Source organism: Carassius auratus, chromosome 29 (assembly GCF_003368295.1).
Source record: "Carassius auratus strain Wakin chromosome 29, ASM336829v1, whole genome shotgun sequence".
Lineage (NCBI taxonomy): Eukaryota > Metazoa > Chordata > Actinopteri > Cypriniformes > Cyprinidae > Carassius > Carassius auratus.
The window spans coordinates 13,616,541-13,639,630 of record NC_039271.1 but is presented as its reverse complement, the minus strand read 5'-3'; the positions used below and the strand labels follow the sequence as shown (position 1 = coordinate 13,639,630).

At 40.2% G+C, this 23,090-nt stretch overlaps 2 protein-coding genes across 7 annotated transcripts; one reads left to right on the top strand and one right to left on the bottom strand.

The window, feature by feature from the left end:
• Positions 1-67: 67 nt before the first annotated feature.
• Positions 68-1,710, bottom strand: sco2 (synthesis of cytochrome C oxidase 2). The gene is made up of 2 exons (XM_026209703.1): positions 1,618-1,710; positions 68-1,048 (listed from the first exon to the last, which is right to left on the bottom strand). The coding sequence occupies exon 2, from the start codon at positions 1,035-1,037 to the stop codon at positions 117-119; it is 921 nt and encodes a 306-aa protein (XP_026065488.1). The 5' UTR covers positions 1,038-1,048; positions 1,618-1,710; the 3' UTR covers positions 68-116.
• Positions 1,711-2,051: 341 nt separating this feature from the next.
• On the top strand, positions 2,052-23,063 carry cfap54 (cilia and flagella associated 54). 6 transcript variants are annotated; one of them, XM_026209699.1, is made up of 69 exons: positions 2,052-2,318; positions 2,426-2,531; positions 2,689-2,808; positions 2,910-3,078; positions 3,159-3,217; positions 3,432-3,575; positions 3,666-3,779; positions 3,892-3,993; positions 4,091-4,283; positions 4,585-4,680; positions 4,778-4,890; positions 4,966-5,092; positions 5,300-5,385; positions 5,470-5,607; positions 5,750-5,900; positions 6,286-6,350; positions 6,549-6,689; positions 6,774-6,918; positions 7,004-7,081; positions 7,166-7,287; positions 7,372-7,554; positions 7,674-7,766; positions 7,882-8,067; positions 8,140-8,267; positions 8,350-8,497; positions 8,632-8,787; positions 9,025-9,183; positions 9,419-9,547; positions 9,627-9,747; positions 9,854-9,946; positions 10,047-10,173; positions 10,256-10,352; positions 10,467-10,552; positions 10,804-10,989; positions 11,178-11,362; positions 11,717-11,889; positions 11,977-12,189; positions 12,509-12,702; positions 12,845-12,980; positions 13,094-13,199; positions 14,232-14,387; positions 14,731-14,934; positions 15,030-15,117; positions 15,379-15,549; positions 15,625-15,691; positions 15,819-16,004; positions 16,114-16,200; positions 16,314-16,433; positions 16,765-16,818; positions 16,905-17,055; positions 17,151-17,263; positions 17,460-17,611; positions 18,190-18,319; positions 18,444-18,606; positions 18,680-18,840; positions 18,924-19,070; positions 19,280-19,400; positions 19,817-19,981; positions 20,069-20,180; positions 20,256-20,376; positions 20,456-20,515; positions 20,597-20,723; positions 21,168-21,326; positions 21,509-21,678; positions 21,762-21,866; positions 22,032-22,138; positions 22,374-22,515; positions 22,624-22,710; positions 22,908-23,063. In XM_026209699.1, exons 1-69 carry the CDS (start codon positions 2,077-2,079, stop codon positions 23,025-23,027), a joined length of 9,156 nt encoding a protein of 3,051 aa, XP_026065484.1. In that variant the 5' UTR covers positions 2,052-2,076; the 3' UTR covers positions 23,028-23,063. The 6 variants fall into 6 exon arrangements, with proteins under 6 accessions (XP_026065484.1, XP_026065483.1, XP_026065486.1 ...); XM_026209698.1 differs by having other exon boundaries at positions 2,665-2,808; positions 6,549-6,674; XM_026209701.1 differs by having other exon boundaries at positions 2,665-2,808; positions 9,025-9,147; positions 21,771-21,866.
• Positions 23,064-23,090: the final 27 nt, after the last annotated feature.

Here is a 23,090-nt window from a genome sequence, read left to right as displayed (position 1 = left end):
CAAAAAAAATACAGATTTAGTTTAACTTAAATCACAACACTTAATTATGAACATAAGGAACTAGAATGTGGTTGAAATTAGGCTTTATTGTGCAAACACATTTTCCATTATTAAGATTAATCTGGAAATAATTTAACATAGTTTTTCATGTGATTACGTATACTTTCAGCGATCTGTACATCATTTTTCATTCTATTGTAGTAGTCCAGGAAGAGTCCGTCTGGGTTAACCAGGTAGATGATGATGGTGTGGTCCACAATATAATCCCCATCCTCATCTTTAGGCCCAGCGCTGGCATAGACCCTATAATCCCGTCCTGCTTGCTTCACTTCCTCCGCAGTACCTGTCAATCCAATCAGCCGGGGATGGAAATCTTTCACATACTTGGCCATGGCAGCCACGTCATCCCTCTCAGGGTCAACAGTGATAAAAAGCGGCTGGACAGGGGGCAGGCTGGGGTCTTTATCAAGAGTATGCACCACATTGGTCAATTTATCTAGCTCGTCTGGGCAGATATCCGGACAGTGGGTGAAGCCGAAGTATAAGAGCACCCAGCGGCCCAGGAAGTCACGTTTGGTCCTTCGCTGTCCTGTGTGATCCAACAGACTGAAGTCTCCCTGTCCGACTGCCACTTTTCTCAACTGCTCCACTCTCTCCCTCTGGATCTTCTGTTGTTTCTCCTGGTAAACATACCACCACGTACCAATAATACCACCTCCGAAAAGCAACGTCACCATTAAGCGTGTTCGCAGTTTAATCCCTGCTGTTGACCCTGGGTTTGGCGTTTTAGAGGAGCCTTGAGAGTAAAAAGCTCTTTGCTCTCTAAGAAACCATGGTAGACGGCAGTGTCTTGAAGGAAAACCTTCAGCTGGTGTTCTAATATGGGGCATATGCATCTTTTTGAGAGATCTGCATGAGGGGAATGTGGCTTTTGGGATATGATTTGAAAGCCGACTTATTTCTCTCATTGTTGAATGCTGGATGCTCCATGACCTCACATGCCAATCCAGTCCTCTGAGGCAGCGGAGTCCCAACATCCTCCGAATAACTGATGGAGACAAAAAAGGCAAAGCTGAGCAACTTAAAATATTCATGATAAACTCCAGTCTGAATCCTAGAGATCTGTCTTCCCACAGTCACACTTTCACTTTCAAGTGGAGAGACCTTGAAGATCGGCTTAATAGAGCTCCAGAAACAGGATCACAATATGTTTATTACTAATATATTCATGATAAATTATACAGATCTACAAAAGAATAAGCATAAACCATCAGTACATAAACATTCAATGTCTAATCATCAGTATACAAGTATATAAATATCATAACATTACTTCATCTATTGTTCTTCTGATACCTTTAACTGAATTTTGCATTGATTTGTTAAAATCTTTTTGTAATATTGGTAAAGAATAAATGAAAAAAAATCACGTATTGGATCCCGTACTGTACAAGAAATGCAATACCCTTCTATGACATGTCGATGACAATATTAGCAAGCTAACACTAGTTTAAAAAAAAAAACGTGTATACCACTGTCTTTGGTCGGTGCAAAAGCATGACTGAACACAAATTGAAATACAAAATGACAGTTGAAACACGTTTAAATTATACTAACCCTGAGACAACAGTCGTCTGTCCTTAGATGTAAACTTGAGCTCCACATGTAACACACAACCAGCACACAACAGTAAGACAATGTCACCTTGAGTTTCGAGCTCGCAGATTCATTTACAGCATGCATTGAAGGTCATGTAGAAATGTTGTAATTTTAAACAATATATTTATAAATAACATATAGATATTTATTATGTTATATTATTAAGCGATATGCATTAATATTTGCTACAGTACAAATCGTGGTAGATTCGTCATTAACAGTCAAGAGCTGAAAGGCCACTAGATGGCATTGGCAGTCTTTGATGGCAGGTTGGGAAGATGAAAATGTGTAAAACTTGTCATGTTTTGCAGTTGTCGGTTTCCAATTATTTTTTTTTTATTAATAAATTTTTTATCAACCGAATTTTAATATCAGACTGAAGATTGTCGCTATTATGTTATACGCTCGTGCACGATCATGCCCCGAGAGAGTGCGAGCCCGCGTCATATCCATAGCAACGGACGCAAACACAACAACAGTGCCTCGCGGCTCTCACGCGCTGTCTGGACCATGGACCCTGCACCAGCGTCTTACTACGGACCCCTGGATAAAAATAACCCAGTCCTGTCATCTTTTCAAAGTGACCTAAAAGAGTTTAAAGCACATATAAAGAAACTTTCAAGCTCACCGAACTACGACTACCGATCTTATTCTAGAGGGTAAGAAATAAACAAGGATAAAAAGCCAAAAAAAATCGAATTTCATCAGCTCTTTGTAGTATATTTAATGTTCTATTATGTTTTTTATATATTTTATTAACTGACAGGTCCACAAAACTGTTTGAAACATGGAACAAGTATAAATCCCGCCTTCCTCCGTCTTATTTCGAAGAGCACCTGTTGCAAACAGCAGATTTCCTGCTGAACTCTAAGGTAAGTAACGTTACCTTTTTTAACCACATTTACACTAATTGGTAGTTATATCAAATACATTTAGCAAATGCATTCTATCTTGATTCATTCCATAACACGTTTCCTTTCTATAAATGTTTCTTAATTTCATAAGCTTTACAGGCTTGCTCTCTGGCAGGGGTACAGACTCTATCTGCAGCAGTTTTGCACACTAAGCCTAGAAAGCATTCGAGATGTGGAGCACTTCAGGCAGTCCTTCTTCTCCGATGGTTTTGATTCAAAGAGAGCCCGACTAACGGTTAGAGTTCCTCCCTGAAGTCGACTGTTTTCAATATCATTTTTTGGTTTCAGTACAATTTCTTTTTGGTTTTCAATGACCTTTGAACTATGTGTCTGTAGTTCCGTGCTCTTCAGGGAGAATGCCAGTGCATCTTCTATTTGGAGAAAGACAGAGGTGCCATCCCAGACCAGAGCAGGGTTCAAAACCTGCTGAGCATCCTGGGATTTCTGCGCATTCTCATGCAGGCTGTTCTGCCTGATGAAAGTTTATGCTGGATCCTGTACAATGGTACTTTCAGTAAGACTTCTGGGTGTAGTATATCACCCTGACAATGAATGGTGACTGTGACTTTTTCTATATTTTCTCAGGCTCGTTACACATGTACAACATATGCAGATTCCTGATGTCAGCAGGCCATGCTTCACAGGTACTCAAAAACATCCCTTTATCTGTGATGTTTTGTTCCACTTTTCAGAACATACACTTCTTGACACCTTTTAGTTCTTTTTTTTTATTTCTCAAAATTGACAATAAAGATTTTCACACTTACAAAAAAGAAAAATATATTCGTAAGAGAATCCTGTGCATGAGAAACAGGACTGTAAAATAAAGTGCTACCCTTTTTGTTGTCTATTGTTCAGGTTTTAGAGTACTTACTATGGGCATGCACATGTCTAGAGACCTCTGTTCCTCTGCTGACTGCAAAATTCCTGCCATGGAGGGCCACACTTTACTGTGCTGTTTGTAAATGTTATTTTCATGACTGTGCTTCAGTTCAGGCAGAGGTGAGTTTCATATCAACTTAGCTTTACGACTGATATCAAAGAGCCCATAGGCAATCTGTCCTTCTTGCGTCCTGTTGTGCAATACTGTAGGTGTTTGCTCGCCGAGCCCTCGGCAAGATCAGTGAACTGGCCAAGCTGGAGGAGATGACTGGCTCCCAAGTGTCACTGGAGACCCAACAAGCTTTTAAGGAGGCCACTATAAAAGTAGGAAAATGCTGCCTAAATGAAACAGGTTGTTTTTATTGTTCTTGTATTATAACTACCACGTTTTCATGTCTCTCTTGAATCATGTTGTTGCTCCATTAATGGAGAGAAGCTTGCAGTGATGGTGTTTAAGCGTTCAGTATATGAGCCCCGAAGGAAGCCGAAAGGCCTCTTCAGACCCAAACAGAAGAGCAATTTGAAAGAGCTCCAGCAAGTGAGTATTGAGTTTAATAATGCATCTTTTTTCTAAGTTCTTCTATAATATTTTCTCTTTTTTGCCCCTCTGTCTCTTCCTTTATATTTCTCGGTAGACTCCGTGGCCTCGCACACCAACCGAGCGTATCCTGATGGAGATGTTCGAGGGCAATGCTGCTCGCTTTCTGGCAGTGCTGGAAGCTCTAGAGGACAGCTCTGTCAGGCCTCTGCAGACCGGCATGCCTGAAGAATTCGAGGTCCAGGATGTGGTGCTGGAGCTCATTTCGGCTGGCACGAGCTTATTGTCTGGTACTATTTTTCATCCTCTCTGCCTCCGTGCAACAAAATGTCACTTTAAGGCCTGTTCACATTCAGGACGATACCTATAATGATAACAGTAACAATAAAGTTATAATAATCTCTCCAGTTGTTGAATGATATCATCCTTATAACAGCCAATCATAATCCATCCTACTATAAAGTGCTTGAGCATTTAAAGTGACAGACGACAAAAGTGCAATGTGGGCTTGTCATAAACATAAACATTGTGTTTGTCGTTGTTGATGTGAACTGGCCTTTAGAATTTAAATATCCCTATTAATATTTCCAGGTTTTGGTGATTCTGACCACACTTTTGATGAGAGCCTGCCTCCCTCTGTAAATGCAATCACTCCTACCTCTTCCCTCTTCGACACAGCTGTTGCTGGTGAGTTCTTGCATTTAACTTGCCATTTATTCTCTTTCACTCTCATTCGTGTTCATGCATTATATGTTACTCAGGGTCTCTGTTTTGTGTGTTTCAGGAAAGGGTGAGATCGCAGTAGATGCAGCGGTGAAGTTTGTGAAGCAGGTCTTTCGATATGAACAGTGGAGCACATTCAGCTTGCTCTCTTCTGCACTTATATCAGCACTAGCCGTGAGTACATCTGTGATATGGCTTAAAATATCAGCCAGACTGCTATCTAGTTCTTTTTTCTTGTACTGTTCACAGAACATGGAAGGCAGCACGTTTAGGAAGTATGAGCTGGAACTGAAGATTTTGGAGGCCGTGGAGCATTTGATGTCCAATCAAAAAGTTAAATTCATCATGAAAGATGCTGCTTTTGATGGTCCAGCTGGTACTAACAATTTGAGGAATTCACTCATAGCAAAAGACAAGCTAATGATAAATTGTTTTAAATAAAGTTGACTCAGGATTTATTTATTTTTAATTAAAAAATGTTATTTTTTTACTTTTTGGGTTACATACAATTATTTTTATGTTTTATATTTATATAAACCGAAAATAAACCTAATCTCTCTTTTATTGTTTTATTCCCTTGCAGACAAGAACATTGTGCCAGCAATCATGACAGAAGAATTTTTCAGTCTTATTCAGACACTTCATGCTTGTGTCTGCAAGACAGACAAGGTCAGATCTTTCTCGCACACTTTCTGAAGAAGTCATGACTTTGTTGTTGGTAACCTGACAATGTGTGTGTGTGTGTCCAAATAGGATATCCAGCCAGATGCAGACTTGGTGTTGGACATTGTGCTCTTCTTTTGGGCTAAATGCAAAACTGTCTTTCAAAGAGCACGGTCGAGACACTATGACCCTGTGCGCTACTTGGGAAGGGTGGCAAACCAAGACCAGGTTGTTATTCAAATAAACAAAAGAACCTAAATGCTTATTATGAGAGACTTTTTCAGTTTTAAACACAATCATGGAGCTGCTGCTTCATAACATAAGTTGCTGAATCCATAACATGTGTTTTATATGTATTGTTTTTCAATAGTGGGTGGAGACCCTGCTTTTGCTGTGTGAAGTGGCCCATGAGCACCAGTTGGCTGAAGTGGACTTCATATTAGTGACTGAAATGACTCTGAGACTGGCCATGGTGCTGGAAAACAGCGCGGACGCCCCGCCACAGTCTGGGAGAAAGACAGGTACCATGTGCCAAGATGAGATTTCAAACAGCAAACCTTCATCTGTATACAAATGATTGAAGTATTACAACAGAACAAGTGCTGTAAAAATGACTCATCAAAGATTCCTTGTAATGGGTGCTGAAAATTCAGCTTTGCCAGGACAGGAAAAAAAATTGCATTTCAAAATATATTATAAAATATATCACAATTGTAATATTACTGTTTTTACTGTATTTGAATCAAATAAATGCAGCTTTTGGGAGTATAGGAAAACATTTTAAACATATTTTGAACAATAGTGCAATTTTGCACTTTTAGTTACTGTGTGTATTTACAGTAGGTAAGTATTATTTTGTGCAGTATTTTTAGTACAGTATTTTTCTTTGTGGTTTTCTTTCTGTAGCCTCCACTGAAGATAGCAGTCAAGAGTCCATCCCTGTTAGAAAATCTGCAAGCTCCCTGTTTATGGTATGTTGTCCCATGAGAAGAAATATTAGATAAAACCCTTTTGAAAGTGGTTCAGCGGCATCAGATTCAACATTTAGAATATAAGCATGTAAAATTACCTTAGAAGTTGTGAAAGCATTCGAACAAACTACATTGAATGCAGTTTTATGGGAATGTGTCAGGGTTTAACCATAATAAAACTGTAAAACATGTCTGCAGAGGTCCAAAATTGAACAGCTGCAAACTGCGCTGGATTTGGTGGAAAGAGGTGTGGAATGTGTGTCCAGAGGAAGGGCCAGGTCTCTTTATAGGGGTTCTGCTGTCTTTGACGAGGTGTTCACGCAGGCAAGAGCATACCAGGTTTTACTTTGCGCTCTGTTACCTCCTGTTACTGTTGATACAATAAGCATGCTTTATAAAATGTCACATTTCTCTTCAACACAGAAGTTTTGTGACAAGAGTTCCAAGAGCAACAGAGTCCCAGAGAGCAGCAGTACCTCTGACCTTGCCGCCCTTTCCATGGATTTACACCTGGAGTTGCTCGCCTTCCAGCACAGACTCGCTCTCAAACTGTCTGATTCCTGGTCAGGTCAGAGAGACGTGCAAACTTTCGACATATCAGTGAAACAGGTTTTTATGCATGTCACTGAATCTGTCATATTTGTTCTGCTCAGATGAGATAAGTTTGATGGAGTTTAAGAAGTCACATGCTAACCGCGTACAAGCTTCAGAAACAATCAGACCTACAGGAGGTGAGTTTCAAAACAATGTAACATTAACATTTTGGCAATAAAACAAGTAGTTTGTTTTACCCATACTTACTTACTCTTTAACAGACTCTGTTGTCCTTGAAAAAATCAAGAAGAACAAGATCTCTAAGTGTGTGTTCCTAGCACAGAAGGCCCTGTTGGCATTTAGAAAGAATCAGATGAGCCAAGAGACCAAGAAAATACTTGAGGTCAGTATTTCAAACCAACTCCTACCAATTGGTGTCACATCGCATCGGCATAACATGATGTAAACTCTGATTTCATCTTTCAAGGAGGCCACAATGCTAATGGAGAAAGCTGAGCTTGAAGAGAGAAGGTTACTTAGTTGTGCATTTCCTTCAGATAACCATTTAGAAATGGCAGTGAAGAGACAGCCACCACCAGCCCCAATAGTCCTCTCACGCTCCAACCGCTCCATGACCTTCAAACCTGCACCATACGCCCTGGAGGACGAGGTTGTTGCAACTTCTTTATAAGCATCACTTTGAAATCCGTTGATTACTCTTTGTATTTCTTCACTGGTGTTCAAGTGTAAATGCTGAAAAAACATCACTTCACTTTGATTCTGACTAAGGTTTGCTGGTACTGTATTTATGGAAGAGAGGCAGAGGGTGTCAACCTAAAAGTACGACTTAAAGACTGCTGTTTGTGTGGGACTGGAGATATGGTAGGGTTGCTGGTGCTTTGAAATATCAGATCATGAATTTACCTTACCTACTTTTTAAATGCCTGAGTTGTCTCTTCATACTCAACACCTGGAATGAAATTTGTGTTTCAACCAGACTCCTGCCAGAGGTGGGCATTTATTTCATGTAGACGGGTTGGAACCTGATAAGAAGTACATTTTTGCAGTGGCTGCTTTTAATGCAAAGGGCAAACTGGTGGGTGGTGCCATTGGAGAGACCACCAGGCCTCTACTGGCCTCCCTGCCTCTACCACTACTAACAACCTGGGCCCACATAGCTCAGGTACATGGATCGATCTTTATTGTGTGCCACCAAAAATAGCCAACCACTTAATGTTAGATTTATGTTGCTTAGGTGGCATATCAGACAGGTCTCTACTCCCTTGCCAAAAGAGCTTGCAATGAGCTTTGGAGCCACTTTACTCTTCCCCCAAGTCCAGAGGCAGAACAAGAAGGCTGCCTCGAAGGACTGGCTCAAACAAGGTTTAATAATTAATAATATAATGTAATATAAATGCAATTTATCTTATATGTTCAATTTGTCATCTATTTTTATTTCATGCAGACTCCACCCAAAGACCCTGCAGCTTTCTTCTCCTCTCCTACAGCAGCTGTTTTTCTCCACTATTTTCATCCAGACAGATATTCACATCCTAGAGGGGGCGTTATTCTGTGACAGCCTCTGTGATGGGGGGCCTTTGATCTGGGGCCAGGTTAGTGAACAGACAAGAGTGAAGAAAGTGAATCAGCCTTATGATGGTTTATATATTAAATCAGAACTGATAATAAAACCCAGTTAATTCACCATAATCGTTGTATATCTGCTCTGTCTGCCCGTCCATCGCAGGAGGCCAGACTGGCAGAGTGTGAACGTATGCTGGTGGCCATTGATCTTGCTCTGCACCTCAGTGACACTGGTGGCGCCCTGCAGGCTGTAGTGAGCTGTTACGGCCTTCTCACTCCATTAATCTTCAACCAGATCCCTTCAGAGCCGGGCATAGAGGTGACTACTTTTATAAATGTGCTAGAGATAACGATAAAATATGCCAGTGTGTAAGCCTGTCTGTTCAGTCCTATTAGGTTTTTGTCTGAAAGATTTGAATGTTTGATTAGATTTGGTTGGGTCGAGGAGAAACATTAGTCAGGAGTTCCATAATTTCATTTTCAGACAATTGTTTATATGATGGCTTTGCCATAGCAAAGGTAACTTTAGATGCTTCATTGCATCTGTGTGTTTCAGGTGTTGCTGAAGTGCTTTACAGTGCTGCTGGAGATTCCAGAAGTCCTCAAGCAGAAGCGGCCTGTTGCCACCACAGAGTCCCTGGAACACATGGTCGCCTGTTTGACATATTATTTAGCCAAGGTAGTAGTTACATACTGCTCACCTGTTAAGAAAGATGTGAGGAAAAAAACATAAATATCTTTACTGTCACTTTTGATAATTTCTGTGTCCTTACTGTGTAAAAGTTAAATTAACTTCTTTTTTTTCCTCTAAAAAAGAAAACAACTTTCTGACTTCAAACTTTTAGTAGTGAATTTGTGTTTCATCCAGCATCCTGTAGATGTCACCTTCACCAGAAATGGCTATGTTTGCACATGTCACAGCTGTTCGATGTGTTTCTGTCTGCTTTTAGAGCTTGCGCTCCACTCAGGGGAGTCATATGGCATCATCTGTGTTTGAGCTGGGAATGAGGCTTCTTCAGGAGATCACTGAGCCCTCACAGCAACCCGCCAAAAAAACATCATCTGTGGAGCTGGATGGGGTGTGTAATGTGTCTTGGTTATCACAGACCATCTTCTTTAATAAATATTAATGTCAGTGCATGTGTGTTTGATTTGCAGAAGAAGACAGCTGCCAGCCATGATGAGGGGCCAAGCGAGCAGCTAAAGGTTTTAGAGGTCATGAAAACCAGGATTACGGAAACATTAGGAAACCGTGATGTCACTTCCTGTAACAAAACAGGTCCATCTTTTTTTTTTTCTCTCATGTGTTTGATCAGGAAGTCAATGTGTAAACAAAAATATAGTAAACAATAAGTAAAAAGTATGTTATTTGGCTTTTGGAGCAGGGTCTGATGGATGTGAGCTTACTGGACAGGAAGACCCTGTCGTACTCTATATGGTGATTGAAAACAGCCCCCTCCAGCATGCCTTTAAAGAGGGTATGTAAAAAAACACATACTACAGAAAATCTGATTCACTGAATGAGCTATAATACACTCATTTCGTATATTTGCATGTGCGTGTGATTGATTGATCTAGTGATGAAGTTCAAGCAGAAGTCTTGTTTTCTGGAGTTTGTTGTGCACTTACTCAAGAAAGCCCTGCTAGAAGATGAGCTGGATCCGGTGTTGCAGTGGGAGCAGGACATCTTCAACTGGCTCAGCAGGTGTGTGTTTATGTAGTCCATGCTTGCAAACAGTGAGTAGGTGTTTTGTGTTAAATGTTTTAGCTTTCTGTATTATTTCTAGACGTGATGAGGCTTTGTTTGGGCTAAAGAAGCACTCAGGTCTTCCAGGGGAAGAGTTTAAAGACTTCACAGCCTCTGTGATTGAGTACAATACCAAAGTAAGCTTCTGTTTCATAAAATGTGTTAACGTATTGCGACACATTAGAACACATTTACACATATTAAATGCATGATCTCTTTCATTTTATAAACACCCTGAATCTATGTTTCAGAAACAAAAAGATGGCACATTTTGGGATGGCAGGAAGTTGCTACAGAAGAAACTTTTGATTGCATTCAAGAGCCAAAACTCTGAAAGGTAAAACAGCATTCAAAATAATTAAATATTCCATCTTAAATTTTTTTTAAATGTACACTAACATTCAATTGTGTGGATTCTGTACTTTTTTTTTAAATGTCTTTGAAATCATCTCTTATGCTCCAAAAAGCTGCATTTTCTTAATACTGTATTTCTTTAAAAAAAAATCTTACTGACCCTAAACGTTTTAATGCTAGTGTATGTGATTACATCTTTAAAACTTTATCTGTATTTGCCGTTGTGTCTCTCAGAGAGGTCAGAGCTGTGGACATCCTGCTAAGTAAACTGGCTGCTCTTATCAGAAGACATCAGCGGTGCTGGAAGCTGAGGCAGATGCGCTCAGAGGATTCACTGTGGCGTTGCCATGTCAATCTGAGTCTGGCTTGTGCCCACCTAGGCCTGCTGAAGAGGAACCTGGGACCACCTCCAAAGCTCTGGTAGTTAGATCCAAAAGCAAATCTGAAAACTGAATAATGCCAATTAATCAATAGCGATGTCAGTTTGGGTCTTCAACCTCAAGCTGATCTTAATATCAAGTCTGTTTTTCTGTTCTGTTAATAACTCTCTAATTATTGTTTTCTCTGAACCAAGTAGTAAAACTTGAGCTTTTTTTGATCCTTTCTAGTTTCAGTCATCTTTCGCAGTCTTTCTTTTCTCTGGCTCACTGTGGAATGTTGATTCTGTGGAAGAACGTTCCACAGCACATCAGACCACCTGAACTGACGCTTCCAAATCCCAAAGCTGTACCCCGTCCTACAAGCCGTGCTCACACAAAAGCTGTTGAGCACAAAGTTAAGGACACTAATCAAGGTGGGTTAAAGTCTCTTTAGCATGAGAGCCCTACACTGTTGTGACAGAATCTACACTTTTGCTCACTGTTGTCTTCAGTGTCTCATGATCCTTCAGAAATCATTTTTACATTATATTTTGGTGCTCATGAAACATTTCTATCATCATTGATAAAATCAGTTTTTAAGGATTCTTTGATGAATAAAATGTTCAAACAAATTTTTTTTTATATTGTTTTAGGTAATTCTTCAGACATTGAAAAAAGTATTAATTTCTTAACAAAAATGGATAACTGACCCCAACCTTTGATTGATAGTGTAGATCATTACATGTAGATGCAGTATAGGATTGTCCAGCTTTACGTTACATCCTCAGGAGAACCAAATACCAGTGACGAGGAGTTCAGCTCTGCAGATAGTGATGTGGAAGATGAAGCGGACTTTCGGCATACTCGTGACTCTAAAGCTGTCAGTGCTCCCGCTCATCAAACCCCGTCTCAGTTACTGGACACACTCAACAAAGCCTCTGTACACATGCGCAGAGCTATGGTAAATTACATTTCATTTAAATAGTCATAATTTGCCATGCACTTTATCTCGCCATTCTAATGACGACATCCCATTTTTTTCCACTAGGTGCTGGCTCATCGGTGGGGGCACTGGACAACTTTACAATGGGCTTGTAGGACTCTCTGGGACCAATCCAGCACACTGGCCCTGATGTTGGAGCATGCCCAAGGCCCTGTTGCCCATGCCAGACGGCTGACGATAGAGCAGCTGTATACAGTGATCACTCCTCTACTAGTACTGGCCTCAGATCTTCTCATGGACATGATGGAAAAGCTGAAGGTTAATCCACATCACTTCTAGAGCAGATCTTGACCTTATTGAATTCAAGGCCCAATGTCTAACACATTGTTCAAAGGCCCTCTACATTATAAAAGAAGGGGGAGGAATATGATTCCAGTATGCATTTTATTTTAATTTAATTGTATTTTATTTATTTATTTATTTATTAAGATATTGAGTTAATCACTTTAGGTATCTATTAATTATTTAATTATAATCATGTTATTTTTTTCAGTCATCCTGTGACTCACTTAAAAGTTGTCAATGGGATACTTGATAATGATTGGTCTTTTGCACCATTTTTATTTTTATTTTCTAGCTGTGGAATGTTTATGATGATCAAGATGCAGAGCTTGAGGCTAGTCTGCACTTCTCTAGCCCAATGGATGACGGGACAGTGATAGATCTGCGCTGGCTGAGGACTCTGGTCCTGCACACATTAGAGCTTCTGTACTATCAGGCCAAGTGGGAGAATCTAGCCCACCTTGCCCTAATTTTTAATACATATACACGGTATGCTGATAACTCACCAATGCTTGTGCAGTATTCATTTGTATACTTGCTGAAAGTATACAAGCAATCGCAATGTATATATGAATATAAATCCTCTTGAAAAAAGTGTAACTATTGAAAAACATTGCGTTATGGGTTTTAGGCAGCGCTACTCTCACATGGTAACACCTGTTCTGGTGCATGCACAGAGGAGACTGTTGGATAGGATCAGCTGTTTTGGGGGCCCTCCAGCTCCTCAACCTCACTTCACCTACACTGAGATGATCTCTGGAGAAAAGGTACGGATAAATGATCACATACACATCATTCTGATTAACTTTGACAAGCAATGCTTAACATTTTGAGTTCACAGCCTGTTCTTAATGTGTTAAAATGTGACTGACATCCATAGGTGACCTGCAGGAATTATGCAAGCAGGCTGTTACTGTTCCCCTGTGGAAGAGGTCCGATTATGATCACTGCAAAGGATTCTGAACCAAAGCCCAAGGAACTTGCAGGTACAAATTAGGACTGCCAGGTTCCATTTATTTTCTGATTAATTTACCATTTTGTGCATATTCCATATCAAGTCAAGTCAAGTCTGCTTTATTTTCAATTCTTCCACATGTACAATACATACCTACAGAGAATTGAAATTGTGTTACCCTTGGTGTGTACAGATAACACTAACAGTAGAACATTAAATACAGATAATAAAATAATAAGATAAAAAGTACAACTATACAAATATACAAATAGGTCATGTAAAAGAAAGATAAGTTAAGCAGCACAAGGCACATGGCAGACAGAATGCAAACCAGTGAAGTAAACCAGTGAATAAACAAAATAGCTTATTTAGTCTGGTTAAAGTGTCAATGCTAGATGAGATAGTGAGCAGACCAATGCTGTACATAGTGTCTGGTGCAGGTCCCAGAGTGTTAGTCAGAGCTGGGTTGGTGGGGGGAGGGGTGTACTGAGGTTCAGAGTTCAGTGGGTCATGGGGAAAAAGAGGGGAGTGGGGGCAAGGTTGGGAGGGAGTTCAGCTTCCTGTCAGCCTGATGGATGGAGCTGTCCATCTATCAGCTGGTCCTGGCCTGGAGACTCTGTAGTCTTAGCAGACTGGAGAAGCTGATGGGTGAGTGGGATCACCTGCGATGCAGAGGGCTTTACTGGTGAGAGGGGTTCCATAAATGTGTTGGAGGGAGTGGAGAGAGACACCAACGATCTTCTCAGCTGCTCTCACTATGCGTTGTGGAGTCTTCCGGCAGGACGCTTTGCAGGCGCCATACCGCACAGTGATGCAGCTAGTCAGGATACTCTCGATGGTGCCTCTATAGAATGTGCACATGATGGGGGCCGGAGCTCTGGCTCTTCTCAGTTTGCGGAGGAAGTAGAGAAGATGCGTGCTTTCTTGGCCAGTGCTGCGGTGCCAGTGCTGCAGTGCATGAATATCATATTCGGGTCATTATACATGATTATGCTAAATGTGTAATTAATTTTTTTAAAAGACCTTATGTGAGTCTTTATGCGTGCTTTATAATTTACTATAGATGTGAAGAGAGCCATGTGTCTGGTGTGTGTACCGTTGGATGTAGAGGACACACTGCACTGTTTCAGAGATACACTGGAGAAAAGAAATCACACACTGCTGACTTTTCAGCACAGCCGAACTCTACTCCTGCTGCTACTGGCAGACACACAGCACTGTAAGTCTTACACACAGTTTGTTTTGTTTTTAAAGACAGCCATTCTTTTTTCAGCAAGGACGTATTCAGTCAGTAAAGGCATTTGTAATTTCAATTCCTCAAAGAATCATGAAAAAAGTGAACATTACTTGAAGAGACTTTCATATTACATTATACATAAATTAGAAAAAGTCAGAACCATAAACGTCATTTACTTCTAAATTGAAAATTGCTATTTTAAAAACACTTTTGGTTACTCAAGTCTGTGTTTTTAGGACTTTAAACTATAATACACAACTATATAAACTATATAAAACTGTATTTTCTTTATATTTTCAATCACACTCTTGACATGTGGCCTCAGCATATGTTGAGGTGCCATTTTCTAAAGAGCCCAGCGGTGTACTGCAGGGAAAAGTGGAATTCAGCATTGCAGCCAGCACCCTGCCAGGCATCAGCCCTCCAGACTTCTCTGCAGAGGACTTCAGCTCTCTGGGCTCAATTTACACCACCACCCTGCCACCATCACAGCTCCAGACTGTTTTCTCTTCCTACAACAATGCTATTAGTGAGGACCGATCGGAACATTGACAACTTACAAGCAGAAATTGTTCACGAGCAAGCTTTTCCGATACAGTTATGTTGTTTTGTTGTTTCATGCAGAATATCTTCAAGCAAATAAGTACAACTCCCTTCAGGTGCAAGCACTCCATGACCTTGGAAACCTGCATTTCTACAATGGAAATCGAAAGTATGATGCGTTCACAGCATTACTTTCCTGCAATTATTCTATATTAATTACAGAAGTTGTACTGTATATGTTTACACTACTTTGTAGATGTTTTATACTTTGTACTTTGAATTCTGTACTATTATTTTTGGTCAATTTACTGCATCCTTACTAAATTTTTATCATAAAATAAATCTTATGGACCACAGACTTTTGAATGGAAGTGTAGGTGATCAAAAATTAATTCTTCATTTATTTGTGTTTGTTTATGTTTATGTATAGATCTGCACACGCTTTCTGGAGTAAGGCTTTGGACTGTGCTCTGCAAAGCTCTGGAGTTCTGGAATCTTGGGATGGTGACTCATGGGGTAGCAGCTCCTCTCAGGACACCCTGCAGCATGCTGGGATATGGGGCTGCCTCCAGGGAGCTTTGCTTTCAGCCAAGATTGCCCAGTAAGTGAGAAACCATAAACTTTATTTGTGACTGTGCTCCATCACAGCGGTATGATTCTTTTCCTCTAATAACAGGCACATCCTGACTTCCAACATCGATCTGCGCACAAAGTGCTGCCTTCTCTGTGGCAAACTCTTCAAGGTGAGAATTGAGTTGCTTTTCTTAGAGTTTGGTATAAGTCCTCTGTTTTAAACTCAGCTAATGAGGAAATTATGAATAGTAGCACCAATATCAAAAATAAAACTTAATAAGGTCATATGCTTCACAGTGCCTGCTGATGGCTTCTATGCCCCATCCGATGACGGACTTGGCATACTCCACGTACTCTGTGGAGACGGAGCTGATCCCAGGTATCGACCTCTTCTCTGAGCCCAATCGGGGGAATCTCGGTAGCACTGTTGCCAGTTTGTCTTTTCTCTGCCACTGGCTGTATACCTCAGGACATCTTATCAAGGTACCAAAGCAACATTCATTTACACTTACGTTAAGATGGTTATAGCAGCATTTGTGCATTTTACAGCTGATGTCTATTCCATCTTTATATTTAACTCATCATCCTTCAGGTTCTTCCTGTGCTGGCTCTGTACCTGTATGTCGCCAGAACAGTTTGTCGTGATCTGCACCTCACTGTCACATGCAGAATACTGAAGGTTTGAAAGATGTTGATGTATATTCTTGTACATCTTGTAAATCTGTTTATTCAGTGAATATGTTTGTCTATTTGAGTCTGTTGAGTTGCCATTGAGTTTGTGTGTGTATACAGGTAAAGGTATTGACAGAATTGGGGGCCTTCACTGAGGCATGTAAAGAACTCAGCAGTCTCACATTTGGCAAGGAAATCCCTGTACCCCATGGATGCCTCAGAACAGAGAAGCCATTTTGGGTAAAGCAGCATAAACAATATAAAATACCCAGATGACAAAAGCTATACATGCTATTATCTTTTTCGTAGTAAAATGTATAATTGCTTGTGTATAATATGTAATTGATATTTCAAATCAGTATTGTTCTTTTGAACATTTTATTTATCAAGGAGTGCTGAAAAACGTTTTACAGTTCCCACAAAAATATTAAGCAGCACAACTGTATTCAGCATTAGGTCATAAGAAAGGTTTCTTGAGGACCAAATCAGCATATTAGAATGATTTCTGGAGTATCATATGACTTTGAGGACTGAAGTAATGGCTAATGAAAAATCACAATAAATCCCACAGGCAAAGGAAATATTTACTGAAGGGAAACCGCTGTTGGATCCTTCCAATCTTCAAGTAAGTTTACAGATCAATACATCAAGTCATTGACTACATACTGTACTGTTGTAAAAAGCATAAAGCTGGTGTGATCGCTTACTCAGGTGCTGGATGAAGTGGTCAGTAGGAGGCCCAGTAAAGACATCATGGCTCTCTATGGCTCAAGGTTAACCAGGCGAATCCTGATGGCCAGAGTTCATCTCATTTTGGCCATATGTAGTACTATACATGACCTGCCTGAGCCACTGACAACAGGTATCATTTCAGTACTAGTTTATTATGGCCAGTTACAGATTATACATTTCAATGATAAATTCACACATTACTAAAATATTTTCATTAACCCACAGAGTCATCTCAAGAGAAATCATCTAGCACTTCCTGTTTGCCTGATGTCTCCAGCAGTGACAACTCCAAGGGTCTCCAGCTCAGTGCCAGGAAACTCACATTAGGAGAAGTCAAGGTGCTCCATTTTACTGTTAAAGCCTTTCCAACTATTTTTTTGTTAAATTGTTCTTCCAGATCTAGAACATTATTTGACCCTATAGCATTAATAGCAGTCAAATATGAAGTTATAAGCACAAATATAAATGCCTCTACCCAATGCCAAGAACATTAAGGACAAAGTGAACATAATGTCTCTTTATTGCCCCATTTAGGCCATACTTCTAAAAGAAGCACATGCTCTGGTTAGTCCTGAGCTCTTTACCCCAGATCCGCTGAGCACCGATCCTGAAGAAATGGAGCTGGCAGTGGAGATCAGACTGTTAATGTCCAATATCAACATGCAGCAGGGCAGAATGGCTGCCAGGTAGTGCAGAAACTTAAATCATGAAGAAGAGTGCATGTTTGTGTAGTTGTGTGGGTGTCTATGAACACTACTGTTACAAAGCTTGGGCTCTGTGTGATTTATTTTATTTTATTTTTTTAAGAAATTAGTAGTTTTATTAAGCAAGGATGCATTCGTTTATTCGAAATTACGAGTAGAGACTTTTATAATGTTCCAAATTAAGATAATTTTTTAATTTTCACTTAATTTAAAATTCACTGAAGAATCCTGAAAAAATGTATCATGATTTCCACAAAAATATGAAGCAGTGGAAGTAATGGGTGCTAAAAGATCAGCTTTGCCATCACAAAAATAAATTACATATTAAAATATATTAAAATGGAAAGCGGTTACTTTAAATTGTAATAATATTTGACCATATCATTGTGTTGTTGATCAAATAAATCGAGTCTTGATGGGCATATGAGCAGATGAGACTTTGAATAGCATTTAAAATCCTAACCGGCCTCAAACTTTTTATGGTATTGAATGTCTCGGTATGCAGGCACGTATAGTAGTTTGAACCCATTGTAAAACTATACGTCTCCTCTCTATTGTAGTGCAGATTTGTCAGTGTCTGCTTTGAGGCTCCTTCAGGGGTCTCCTGTGTTTCAAAGTGATTTCCGCCCGCTGCCTCCTCCCGGACCACCCTCCTCTGCTTTCAGACGACCCAGAGCCAAAGCACAACAGGCAATAATCAACCTTTGATTTACTTCCAGAAATTCAGTGCTTAATTCAGATCGTGTGTCATCCATGCTCTAAAGGACAGATTCAGTTTCATTCGACTTTTATCTCTTTGTCTTTTTCTCTACAGACAAGCTCTGGGGACGCAAAGTCTGTTCTCAGTCTCAATAGCGGAGGTGTTCCAGAAGAAGTGGAAGCGAGAGAACGCACGGATCTCCTTTTCTGGTTGCGCTGTAGGCTGGCAGTGGTTCGCTCCCTCGTAGGCCATATCCCTGGAACTGCAATCTGTTCCGGTTAGCTGCCTTGCAAAGCTTAATGCGGTAGAATTGGTATTTGGTGTTTGACAGCTTGCGTTTGCTCGTGCAGGTGCAGACAGCAGTGCAGAGGCGCTCCGACTTCTGAAAGAAGGTCTGGAGGAAGCAGAGGCCTGGGGAGACCCTGACTCTAAAGCCCTGCTGCTCCTACAAGGCGTCCAACTTAATACACACCGTGGCAGACCCAGAGAAGACAGCACGTCCATGCTACAGGTCAGTAGTTTGTTATGACAGTTGATTCTGACGCTGTGTTATTTGACTGTTTCTGTTGGATGATGACCTGTGTGTCTGTTTAGGAGATTGTGAGCTTGTTATCCGGACGCAATGCTCTATCTCTGCGCTCTCAGATGACTCTAGCTGAGGCTGCGTTACTTCTTAGTGAGCTGAGAGGAACAGGAAGCCAGACTCTTCACCTGCTCACACAGAAACTACTGCAGCAACAGGTTTCGGATATTATGCTCGAAATGTTTGGTGAAGCATTACACAAGAGTAGATAATCAGGTGCACTTCACCTTTGTTGTAATCTAAAGACAGTAAAGATCTGAAAAAGACGTAGAGTTTCTAGAACAGGTCATTTTGAACATATAAGAACAACAACATTAAATGCATGTTTGACATATTTTGAATTGGTAATATTGTTCTTTGTTTTCAGCTCTGTGCCTTTGGAGAGTCCATAGGTCTCAAAAAAGGAGGCGAGGTGGAACTACTAGCTGGCCTAAAGAATATTTATCTTCCGCAGCTTCCCCTGCTGGCCAGGACAACCATGCGGATCGGTATGACAACAGCATAGCCTGATAGTCCTCTAACATTACACTCTTTAAGTGTTCAACTTGTGCAGTAAACTTAGAACTGCTCAGAACTGCTTAACATATAGAAACTTTGGTTTATAAATAGCCTTAGGTGTGCTATTCCTTTTTAGTTTTTTTGTTGAAAAAATGTTTAGAATTAAAATTGTTATATGATATTTTATATCTAAATTGTGATTAGATTTCTTTATTATATCATTTTGCATACTGAGTCATCATTTGTCTTACTTGTAAGCATTTAGCCTAAATAGAATTAAATGTCAAACCTAAACCTAATCTTAAACTTTAACAATTCTTTTGCTAAGCCATGGCCATTTCTTTGTACAAAATGCAAGCTGAGTTTCTACTGTGATTTTGCCGCATATTGATTCTGTTTGTTCCAGGTCACTCTTTGGCATTGCAGGCCTTGTCAAGTTCCTCTGAAGGAGGTGAGGAACCCTGGAGGCCCTTAATATCTGCTCAAGAAGTTCTGCAGTCTGCGCTCAGCATCTCTCAGGCCTCTGCCAACAGAGACCGCCAGCTGGAGGCTGATATCCTCTACTGCACAGGTGACCAGTATGGAGTGATCTTTATATCTAGCGTCTTGTCTTGTGCACCAGTAATAATCGCAGATGGTCGATCATTTGTGTTTGCAGGAGTAGTGGGCAGACATCTTATTTCCATGCAAAAATCTGATCCTCAGAAAGTCCTAGAGGCCTTTTTTGGGTGTTTAACCACATTTAACTGTACTTTTAGCCAAAGCTTGCGGTAAGTTGTTTTACTAAAGTTCTCCTCTAATTCTGTTCATACATGACTCACATTTTGTGTATGTGAATATTTCAGGTTGACACACAAGTGCTACCTGGAAATGGCTTTGATATACTTGCAAGAGTGCGAGCAGATTACCCCACCCCCTAAACATCAGACTCCTCCCCCCTCACCAACACATGATGAGTCCAGCAAGGTGCTTTAAACTGACAGAATTTGAGGATAACAGCAGCGTACCTCTGTGATATTTATGCATCTGTGTGTGGTTTTCGTAGGAAACAGTCAGAGAGACCTACCCACTGCTAAGCTGGATTTGTTTGAGGATGGCTTTGAAGGTGTGTATGGACATCATCCACACATCCGAATGAAGTTTGTTCAGAAAGGATTCATCCTCGTTTTATCCTTTTGCTTTCTAGACATCAGAAGTTATTGGCAAATGTGGCCATTCGCATGGATTTACTCATGTTACAGAAGGCCCTGTACCCCTTTCTGCAACTAAAGCCCTGCCTGACTTTGCATTGAATGATCTCTTTCACCCCTGTGGTAACATCTAACCCAAAATTCAGTATTTAGTTTTGCATTAGACATAGGGATTTAGGTCTTGTGTTAGATTCTTGCTTTGAATCAGATGAAGTAGACGTAACCATCCAAAAGTTTGGGGTCCGTAAGATTTTTAAATATTTTTGGAAGCAGTATTTTTGAAAAAGTAATAATGTGAAATATTATTACAATTTAAAATTATTGATTTATTTTTTAATATATAGATGTGATTTATTCATGTGAAAAGCAATCATCACTCCAGCCTTCCAGTGTCACATGATCCTTCACAAATGATTCTAATATGCTGATTTGCTGCTTCACATTTCTTTTTATCATCAATGTTGAAAGCAGTTGTGCTGCTTTAATATATTTAGGAGTCTTTGAAGAATAGAAAGTGAACAAAAGTATTCATTTCTAAATACGTACATGTGCTCATCTCATTGGCAGGGGGGCTAGAAAACCCTGAGAACTGTGTCACCAATCCCGAGGCATTCATGGATGCTGAGCATGAGATTAACAGAAGGAAATGCCCTCAGCTGACCTGGGTTCATATGTCCCGCTACTACATGCACTTAATCAACCTCCTACAGGTCTCTTCACAACCAGGTACAGCACAAGCAACTAAGGCTTTTTCATTCAGTTCATTAAACAATCAATAAATCTACTCTGTGAAAGCATTTGTACTGTGTGTATATATATATATATATATATATATATATATATATATATATATATATATATATATATATATATATGTATATGTTTTGGTGTAATTGGCTTCTATTCAGGAGCAGTGCAGGGTGTTGATGGGCTGCTGTCCATGTCCGGTGATCCCAAACTTGCTCTCAGACTGTCCCAGTTACACACCTTCTTCAGCCGTCACCAACCCTCCTACAGAGATCAGTGGGCCGTTCCTGATCCCCCTGCAGATGTAATACTGAGGCCTCAGCGAATACAGGTTTCTGTTCACACATGCATTACCTGTTATATAATAATGATAACAGAAAAAAATGAAATTGTTATTGTTGTCTGTCTCCTAAGCCTTGCCAGCATGGGCAGCCATTGTCAGATCTTTACCCCTGGGCCAGCACTGACATCCAGGAACTGATCATCCAGTGGTACAGACCCACGTCAGAGAACAACACGGTAGTCAGACCCTCAAGTGTTTACGAATTATTTGAACTCATGTTTTTTTTTTATTCTAGTCCTTTAGAGTAAGTTTTTTGATCTGCTTATCCTTTTATTTCAATTGAAAAGTTGTCTCAGTCATAAACATCAGTTCCTGAGCAGTGTTGTATTTGATGTCTTCAGATTCTGCTTCTCTTTGCTGTAAATAATGCTCCTCTATCAGCAATGAGCCCTACTGCAGATGTAGTGGCAGTACTACAGGCTGGACAGAGAGCGATCTGTTTGGACAGGTATAAGTTATGTTTATCTATCCAAAGACAAACCTTATTTTGTGTTGGATTCCACTTGCTAAGATAATGCTCATGGACACAATATTCCAGTATTTAAAGGCCATGAAGAGTCACTGTTTTTACAGAGCACATTTTTAGCAGGAAGGGAACGATGGTTAAGAATTACCCATTTTTTTGTGCATTTGATTTAAGTGTTAGTTAACTGAGTTTAGTTTACTCTTATTGCTCCATCCAGGCTGAAGGCCGTTCATGCCCTGCTGAGCTCAACATGTGAAGAGGTTGATGGGCATGTTTCACCCTCCACCAACTCAGCCGCTTCCTTCAGCCCACAAGAAGAAAAGGAGCAGAAAATATCTACCTCCACCCCACACAGACAGGTTTCTCCGAGTCTTAAATCACCATGCTGTACTTTTTACACTAACCCTAAATGTAGAGTACCCAGTATTTACCTCTATTTGAAATTCACCTCCAATGGTTTGTTTCAGGAAAAGTTTTTGGAGAAAACCACATGCATCTGCTCCGAGATCCAAAATTTACTGAAGCCCGATTTCAATTCAGCCACCATTACAGAGGTGAAGTGTCACACTGTCATATATATTCATAGGTTTTTCATCCAATATTTATATTTCAATGAACGAAACCCTATTTAAAAAGTTTTAATCTGTCAACAATAACAACAGCAATTCGAACATGTGTTATTATGATTGGGAAAAAACCTCCTGACAGACGTGTGTGATTCCGTCTCTAATGCATTACTGTACCCACACAGATGCCCTTTGACCCAAGCATGCAGACTCTTCCGAACCTGGAACGCTGCTTTAATCCTGCAACCGGCGGCACACTGCAAGACACAGCCATCATTACATGGCTCCTCTCGCTTCTGAGATAAAACCCATAGCCTTGATCTCCCCTAGCTTGATAAGATAAAACCAAATTCCCCAACTACTCCTAT

What these genes read in the sequence shown, in the direction of transcription:
- cfap54 (XM_026209696.1), top strand. Translation starts at nt 2,077, where the DNA reads ATGCCCCGAGAGAGTGCGAGCCCGCGTCATATCCATAGCAACGGACGC. An exon ending in CAGGACAACCATGCGGATCG is followed by an intron (nt 19,401 to 19,816) that starts GTATGACAACAG and finishes TGTTTGTTCCAG; the next exon opens with GTCACTCTTTGGCATTGCAG. An exon ending in ACAGGTCTCTTCACAACCAG is followed by an intron (nt 21,327 to 21,508) that starts GTACAGCACAAG and finishes GCTTCTATTCAG; the next exon opens with GAGCAGTGCAGGGTGTTGAT.
- sco2 (XM_026209703.1), bottom strand. Translation starts at nt 1,037, where the DNA reads ATGTTGGGACTCCGCTGCCTCAGAGGACTGGATTGGCATGTGAGGTCA.